This window comes from Varroa jacobsoni, unplaced genomic scaffold, assembly GCF_002532875.2.
Source record: "Varroa jacobsoni isolate VJ856 unplaced genomic scaffold, vjacob_1.0 scaffold_977, whole genome shotgun sequence".
Taxonomy (NCBI): Eukaryota; Metazoa; Arthropoda; class Arachnida; order Mesostigmata; family Varroidae; genus Varroa; species Varroa jacobsoni.
Genome location: NW_019213879.1, coordinates 220,483 through 229,476, shown reverse-complemented (window position 1 = coordinate 229,476; position 8,994 = coordinate 220,483). Strand labels below are relative to the sequence as shown.

The 8,994-nt window shown below is 41.9% G+C and overlaps 2 protein-coding genes across 4 annotated transcripts in view; one reads left to right on the top strand and one right to left on the bottom strand.

Annotated features, from left to right (window-relative positions):
* Window positions 1-3,738, bottom strand: part of LOC111265504 (uncharacterized) — a 15,304-nt gene extending 11,566 nt beyond the window's left edge. Inside the window, exons 1-2 of one of the 3 annotated variants that reach the window (XM_022842242.2) lie at window positions 1,771-3,738; window positions 1,367-1,575 (exon numbers count right to left, since the gene is read on the bottom strand). In XM_022842242.2, the coding sequence (XP_022697977.1) occupies window positions 1,367-1,563 (197 nt within the window). In that variant the 5' untranslated portion in view covers window positions 1,564-1,575; window positions 1,771-3,738. Of the gene's footprint in view, window positions 1-1,366 lie in introns of all 3 variants that reach the window. The other 2 variants (XM_022842241.2, XM_022842240.2) reach the window with 2 other exon arrangements.
* Window positions 3,739-5,129: 1,391 nt separating this feature from the next.
* Galphai (G protein alpha i subunit) overlaps window positions 5,130-8,994 on the top strand; it is a 39,429-nt gene continuing 35,564 nt past the window's right edge. The window contains exon 1 of the mRNA XM_086970524.1: window positions 5,130-7,105. Within this exon, the coding sequence (XP_086826650.1) occupies window positions 6,988-7,105 (118 nt within the window). The 5' untranslated portion in view covers window positions 5,130-6,987. The remainder of the gene's footprint in view (window positions 7,106-8,994) is intronic.

Sequence of the window (8,994 nt, the reverse complement as noted above, 5' to 3'; positions counted from 1 at the left end):
ATATACATTGCATGTATTCCTCAACCTCAAACTACACATTTTTGTTCTGATCAACCCGTAAAGAATCGTTTTTCCGATAAACCCAATTCGCATCAGTAAGTACTATACACAACAATGGAGCTGTTTGATTACTAAGTTTCATCTGTTCTCACTCTGGCGAGTCCAACATATAGTCTAACTAATGTCACAAAATTTCTGAGATTAAGACAGCCAAACGAGAAATGTTCGTGCTAGCCTCATACCTCAAACATCAATCAAAACATCATCAGGCAAGGCTTCACGATGATTCACACTTATCTCTCTATTAGACAGTTCAACCATCGAGTTGCTCTCTGTTCGCTATTTATATGAATACTGTTGGTATTAAATCGAATATATAAATTCTTCTATTTTTTTTTTCTTAGCAATACATGTATCCTGTATTTCATCACCTAGATGAAAATATTTTAAAAAAGTTTTCCTCACCCTGTTGAATAATGCGATTCATATAATGCATATTAAATAATAACAATAATAATCAAATAATAATAAACACATTTAACCATCTGGAGCTTCTTTACATCAGCTTCGTTCGGCTTTGCCAATTTATAAAGAAAAACATTTTCGTTCAATACAGCACAAATACATTTGGGTGTTTACGCAATCTACACTACAGGCCTGGTGCCAGCAATGGTCGTATAACAAGACGAGGAAGTCTGCATAAACTGACGCCAGCCAGCGAGCCTGTACTGTAAGCCGAAAAAAAAAACATGGGATGAAGGAACGACAGCTCTTGATTGCACTGCCACAAAATGCTGAAAAAAGTATTATATCTTTTAAAATTGCACAGGCTATCATTTTTTGTCTTGCTGGGCCTGCCTGCTTAAAAATAACGCTCCGACGTTTATTCGACTTGCTCAACTAGTGCTAGTTAGAGTTACAATATAGTTTACATAAGCTCCATAATTCACATGCTCTGCCGTTCTCTTTCGGCTTTTTTGTTGATTCTACGAAATTTATATAGATACGTATATATATATGCTAGGCGTTTCGTATGCACGGATAGATATTGAAACTGGTGTCCGTTTATGAGGCAAAGAAAGTATGAGGGCATAAAAAAGATTACACATTTGCTTATGCTTTTCACCAATAGCGCTTACTGGGATCAACCTTTGTCTTCTTCAATTTATTTTTATGCTGCAATTAGAATGAGACTCATGAGTAAACAAGGAAACAATGCATATCACATTATATTGAGCAATCGAAGACTGCACTGACCAGATGACTCACAAGAACAACGCAAAAAATCAATTGCGAATTCAAAAATGATACTGTGTCTAAGTCGCAACAACTTCAACAATAAGTTACCTCACTCGAAATTACTTACCGATAATGCTCATCGTAGAAATTGTCGAAGCATGCTTCCCACAAACCGAGCCTGCGGAACTTTTTCCCAGTAAGATTTAGGCCATCCGAGACCAACCAATAAGGCGTACAAAATGAGATTGTGATAAACACTAACGCCACTAACGCACATGATGAGCCTAATAGCGAATATTGCGATTTAGCACTGTGATACTTCATTCTGTCTCGATCCTGTTTACAAAGAAGTATATCTAATTGTTTTTGATTATATGTTGCAAATTACGACGCACTGGAACGCGTCGAATAGGAAAAATCGTCACCCGTTTTCACCAATTTGCTTCGGACAGTTTCGAGTTGATTTACTTATCGTTACATACAGCTAAGCATTCCACAGCGTGGCATACACAAAATTTAAACCACACTCACGAGATACGAAAGATTTCTGCTTCACACCGATCCACAATATGTGCTTATTTCTGCATTTATGCGATAGAAATCGGTAGAAATATTCAGTTGTAGATGGTTTACTAAGCCGCTTATGCGCTATGCACTTGTTCTCCCGGGGCCCTCAAAGTACGAGCGACAGTCCAGTCACTGACGAACGAGTCAGTTGGATCGACTTCCTAAACTAAAATGACGTTCCACAGTGAACACCTGAATTCGTTTAGGGTTTTGGATGCGTCGGGATATCATTCAGATCACGCTAGATTGAGAGAAATCTGTTGGTTAGCTAAGGCGCTCGCACACTCCGAACAAACTGCTACTAAACAGACAGCCTACAATGATAGCAACAGAACAAAAATTGAAGTCTATGTACCGATCTGTGTGCGGACTTTACAGATCTGAATAGACTGCTGTAACGGATTGGCCAGATAATGCTACGATTACAGTTTGTCGACCGTTGCCAACGTTACGGGAGGGTGAGATCCAACGAAACCTGTTGAACGGCGCAATCCTGCCCAACTGACTAAACGGTTTTGCTGAAATGAAGTAACGCATTTCTACACTACCCAAGAAAAACACGAAAAACCCACTTAGTTTTCAAAGCCCTTATTCATTATTAGCCACTCGACAAATTTAGCGCGTTCGCGAGCTCGCGTAGAGAGACATTCGGACTCGAATGACGATCTTGTTTTCGCCACGCAGGTCTGCCCTCTCTACTTGGCCGTGCCACGGCTGTACCACAGGCGTGCCACACTGCTAGATACATGCCATTCGGTCGGTGGCATCCCTTCGGACTATCACTGTTTACTGATATTGCGGTGCTGCCACAGTCATTAGGAATAATGGGGCAGCCATAAAAAGAAGTGTTGTTGGCAAAAAAAATGTAAATCAGCAATTCGAACGATTGCGTTTAGCGGCACTCTACCAAGGCAATGGAACGATGAAGCGGCTTTATGTCTAACACAGCGAGCTCTTTGACACTAGCAGAGATAGTCATTGTTGCCTGAGCGGTCAACATGGCCACGTGACGTTTTGAGCGCGTACTGCTACAATGTTTTTTTTTCGACCGATTATAAATTATTTCAATCTTTCAGTTTTGTTCGAATAGTACAAACTTTTGGGAAGTACTGACATTGCTAACTAATTTTCCTTTCCGTGATATTCCGCTATCGTTTGCCTTTCGGCTAACGAGGGAAATACACATCAAGTCGATACATCGATAGATATATCTTCAAACTATTGCATCGCACGTTGGATCGCTTAGCCTTCGAGCTTTGTTATAAACAACTTTTTTCATTATTACTACCGATATTGTGCATAAACTGCCTTTTTTACCATTATGCATATGACTCAACGATTGCCAGTAATACTTTACCTTACCGCATTCCACACACACAGTATTGCCTTTGTATGTTAGTCTCCGCGTGAACATTTACCAAGCTGAAAATTTTTATTTTCAAGCTACGCGCCCTTAGCAGAAGAAACCTGCCAGATATTCGCAGCAAGTCTTTGGTTACCTATGACTATAACCTGATTGAGTCTCATCTGAAAATAACGATAAATCGATGACGTAAAGGGTTTGTAAAGTGGTAAAACCAAGGTTAGTGATATAACCTCTATCTCTTGAACAAACGATTAATGTTGAGATTCTTGAAGAAGTTGGACAAATAGCACAGCGATCGACATGATTACCTAACGACAATGTACAGTGTCACCTTAATCCCGAGCCAGATCGAGGAAAGCACGATCGAGCGATCCATGTTTATATCCTCTAGATAAGTTTTTCGGCTTCAAACGATAAAGTTCACTGTGCAAACAATAAAAATAAGTACGTCTATACTATAGTAAAATGTGATTGTTGTGCATTATATAATTTAAAAGACGCCCAAAATTTCCGATTTGCTCTGTAACTCCTGGTAACCTAATAAACGGTATAGCAAGCGCAGAACAGTTTAAACAAGGAACTTCCCAAACTTCAAACTGATTAAATTAATCTGGAAAAGATAAAGAATTATCGGTGATCAACTTCACGACGTTTATATATGCGTATATGTATATATAGACTCACGAATTATAACGATCTCATTTGTTTGTATTGTGTTGTCGGGATAAATAACATACTTCATGGAAAGTATACCCTACTCGATTGTTGTTCCTATTCATATCCTCAATTATATAACGAGGGTTTCACTGGTACAGAGATTTAACAATCCCTATCGATCATTTCTGATTAATGTGCGTTTTTTTGCTTAATGCATGGCACTAACTCATCATCACAAATTATAATAATCCTGCTCTAAAGCGTTTACGCAATTCTGGCCCCACCAACTTTTTGTTATCGCATTTTTGTCATTGCCAATGTTTAATTTCAATGTGACTGGTTTCCTGTTAGCCTCTATGCGTCCGATTTTTTCTAGGCGGAGAGACGTCCTGTACATGAATGAATACCATCACGTGTGTGGAAAATGACTGTGGATGGAAAAAGTCTTCATTCATCAAACGCACAAGCTTTGAAGCTTTCTTTAATTCATCCTATCAGCGTTTGTCGCTCTGGCCTCATTCAAGTGCTGTGCTGCAGCCGCTATTAGAGCGTCGTTCCTCGGGACGTACCATACTGTGGTACGCAGTTTTAGCGGCGGGCGGAGCGATACATGTGAGCCGGTTCCCCGGGCAAAATGGCGCGGGTAGGTAGGCGACTGCTATTCGCTCGAAGTTTTAAAGCAGAGTGATGGCGGGTTCGGCGGCGGCGGCAGCGGTTACGGTGGCAGTGGTAGCACTCGTCATAGCAGTAGCAACAGCAGTGGCCGGCGAGATCGGTGCTCATAGTGGCGATCGGTGGAACTACATCGAAGACAGAAACAGAGAGACGTTGAGAAAACGACCGGTAGGGCCTACTGCAACGACGAAACTTGCTTCTTGTCAGTGAATAGTGTGCCCCTCAAGCGAGCAACTAATCCAGCAACAACTGCGGCCACAACAACTATAACGAAGCAATCCTAACAGTAACGGCCCTTGCTGGCGATCAGTTGCCCCACGGGCAGCTGCAGTAAACACAGCAGCCGAACGAAGAGAGGGAGAAAAAGCCAGGCAGACACGCATTTGCGCACGCAAATATCCACACCGAAACGTAACTGCAAGCAATAGTTTCCAATCGTAGTCTGCAACAGTTTGCCGGTTGGTGACAGCAACACTGCCGCCGAGTCTATTGCGAAGTGTGTGCTTGGGGGCATTCATCGTAGCATGTAAGCTGTGATGACGGGCGACGTAAAATGTGTTTTTGCTGGTAGCTCGAGCAGCAACAGCTCAAGTCGTTGCAGTAGAAACAGTGACAACGGCTGCGGCAGCCCTTGGTGACGGTGATTAGCGCAAGGCGGTTTTTCGCTGGTGGCTGTTTCGCCGCTGATTTCCGCTTCTGTCGTTGTCGCTGTTGTTGCCGTTGTTGTCGTTGTTGTCTAAAGTGTTCTGTGCCGTTGAGCTGCGTTAATTCGTTTTTGCGCCTCGGCCAAGAGCGCTGCGTCGAGTTTACCGTTGCCAACTGGTCAGCGGCGCCTGCAGAGGGCTAGCAATCGTCTGATCGTTGACCAACACACAACGCTGCATGTTCATGTAATAGTCAGCAAAGCGCATGTTAATGTGGATGAAGTTAATTGCTGGCACAACAATATATGGTCTCTCCTGCCTGCTGACCGTTAGCTGCGTGAGGGTACGTCGGTGTGGAGGAGTCAGTCGTGGGTCTTCTGTCGTTTTGTTGTTGTTGTTGTCATCGCTTGCTCGCTTGTTGACCGCTTGAGAAAAACGCCAAAAAAGCAGCAGAACTTATTGAACATAGGTTACGAGTGAATGTTGAAGGTTGTTCCCCACAGTATGATGGTGTGAAGGCCGTTGTGAGATATCATCGGTACTCAGCAGAGGAGAAAGGGCGAAAGAAGAGGTGCTGTTCAGTTATTCGTCGCTCACATTGGCCACCGTCGTTCCATCAGCTCGACGAACATCCGTAGAGATCGGGTAGCAACGAAAAGTAAGAAAATCGTTAAACGGTAAACAGTATAAACGATTTACACTACCGTTACGATTGCTGTCCCCGTGGCCAATTCTACTTCTACTGAACGTCTACTGAAATAAAGCTGTGTGGCTTTTGTGAGTACTTTTCATTTGCATTTTGCCTTCCTTCTACCCGTTGTGTACGGGTTCGTTGCCTTTATCATATGACTATCCCGCTACCGTAACTACTCCAACGAACATCCCCTTCAACCTCCACGGCTATTACTCGTTGGAAAAGCTTTATCGGCTACAACAGCATAGGCCGTTGCACTGCAGCCTCGCGCATTGCTGTTTATTAGTAAAGCAACAGCAAAAAGGAAAAAAACGACAACGACGGCTGTTTCGAACAAAACAAAAAGTACGGGACTGTTCTTTCCCAAGTTAGCAGTCTCGGCCAGTAGTGACAGAACGAGAAGGAATAGGAAGTTTCGTTTTTTAGAAGATTAAAGATTTAGCTGTTATTTTTCGCACAACGTGACCTATCGAGTCGCTCAGCGGTATCAGGAGACCATCACCCGGCAGATACTGGACACGAACGAAGTGTAGTTTCGCGATTTGCTAAAACTACGAATTCAGCAAATCAAACAGCAACAATGACAAAGAAAAACGAATATCTCAACAGGCTATAAGAAAAAACAATTCTATTAGACTTGTTGAATTAATTGTAGAACAAGGGCTGAAGATTATATGATTCTCTAATAATATAGAAAACAACACCAATGGTAAATTGAAAGATCCATCTCTCATTAAAACCCAACGAAATTATCTAAGATAACAGTGAGAACCGTCTCGTTCGATAAATTCCACATTGCTTTGTTGTAAAAGACGAATCAACGACTGAACAGAACATATTATTTGATGCTCCTCGTCCATCACCATAATACAAAACGTAACTGCACAATGTAACCGGTCAATTACGGAAGGCAACAATAAGAATCAGCAGTATATTTACTTAAGAACATATATGCAAGTGCGTGTGTCTGGAAGGGAAAACAAACGAATGTTCTAATCGGTCTCTCATACCATCTGAGTGTCTAATTATACTTCAGCAAGTTGGCAACGAGAAACATAATTTCACTTAGGGTAACCGTACTCTTCAATATACATCAAAGCTGTGACAGCCAGCAGCAAACTAATATCCCCTAGACAACAGCAACGATGGGTTGTGCAGTGAGCAGCGTGGACAAACAAGCGGCGGAGCGTTCGAAAAAAATTGATAAAGACCTCAGAGAGGACGGTGAACGACAAGCGCGAGAAGTGAAATTGCTGCTTTTGGGTGAGTATTTTTTCTCTCTCTAACTTTTTCAAACTGTTCGAATAAATATGTACCACGTGTTATAGAAAGATCATTTTCTTTTTATTCGAAAGCACTTGGTACACAGTCGAGTATCCGTGCGTATATACATATATCCATGGGTAGAAATATATACATAATACCGAATATCATATTTTTTTACGAATATACGAAATGGTAACTATATATGTGAGGGACTGTGTTACCCCGTCCACGTTCCGACCTAATAGTTGCTGTAGAGAATACATAAATCACGGCTGACTTTTAGCAGTTTTTCCGTATATATTGAACCATCTCGAATCTGAGGTGTGAGTTTTACAGAGTCTATCTTTGGAAAGGCCTACAGTACAAGTTGAGCCTATTTCAACCCCAGGCCGAAACCCGCAAAGAGTGGACTTACATTGCGGAGTACATTTTTAATGTTTTTCTCCATTAGTTTCTGATTGTCCGGTTTGTTGCATCAAACGATGATATGCACCTACGATGCGTGTGCTCCTGGTAAACATAGACACATGCAACACACGTGCTATTTTGACAAGACGCTTGCGGCCACCGTTACTACCATGCAAGTGTTGTTCCATGCGTGAGAATTTGCACACAGTTGCGGTAATCTGCCATTACCGTATTTAGTGGGATCAGAAATCAAAAGATATTACCAAAAATTGCTTTTACTTTTAATGTAAATTAACTCCACGCCGGAATTTGGCTGTTGTAATCTACAGAGCGCGCTACCGAGGCTGGCTTAATGCAGTTCGGCAATATTAACGGTAACCGATATCCGACGGTCCTCAGCGAACTAGAGGTTAACTAGTCTGCGTCCGCCGTGTCTGATTCTTGTGTTAAATCAAGGGCGACGCGCTAACCTAATCGATTACCGGGCACGCCGAATTATAAAACAGAATAAATTGTTATATTAAGTATATGCCCAGAGAGAAGTGTGCCTGTATTGAAGTAAAATAATTGAAACAGCCGCAAATTAAAACACAAGTAAGTGACACTTCATCCCTCCATTTTCAAGCATTTATATCGTAAACCATGTATGTCACATACTATTCCGTTTCTTTCCATTTTCTACCGTAATTAAGTAACTTGTATTCTCATTGTATCTACTCTTTCATAGACATACATAGTTATAATGACAAATTACAATTTTAGTAGCTATCGTAATTTTGATCATTTTCGGTTAGGCTTTGCTACAAAAATCCTAGTTGACAACTTCTCATGAGATGCACAGGCAAATCGTGAGAGGGAGGAGAGGAGAACGCGCAGTAAATGAAAATAAACCTAACGGAGGCTGACGACAGCTAGAGATAACGCCCAGATGTCACGTTACTTGGCTGTTATGGGCATTGATAATGTTGTTGTTGAGGGTAATAGCCGTAGAACGAGCAATGTATGCCGCCTGTTCGCCCACTAACCTGTTCAGTCCTGGCTGCCCCATGCGACCGCGACGATAGCGGTGGCGACCACATGTTGAGGCTAAATAGGTTTGCAACAAGAGATACTATATGGTTTGTGTTGTCGAAGTGGGTGACATATGCTTACAGTGCCTGCTGATCTTCTCATTTTGCCAACCATATCATTAGCGAAATTTCTCGTCGATTAAATAATATGTTCCAGCCCATTGTCATACACATATGTAAATACCAATAGTGTGATAGCAGCAATAGCACCAAATGCAGTCGCACATGAAACGATTCTACGTCACACTCGTAAACAAGGGTGAACATTGAATGTCGACGTCACACTACGCGTTTACGATGATCGCGATATGGTACGAAGACCACGAATTTTGATCACTAACATTAGGTTGCATAAAGTGTGTCTTGAGATGAATTTATCCTACCCTCCTCTTTAGGGGCCGAGCGGAC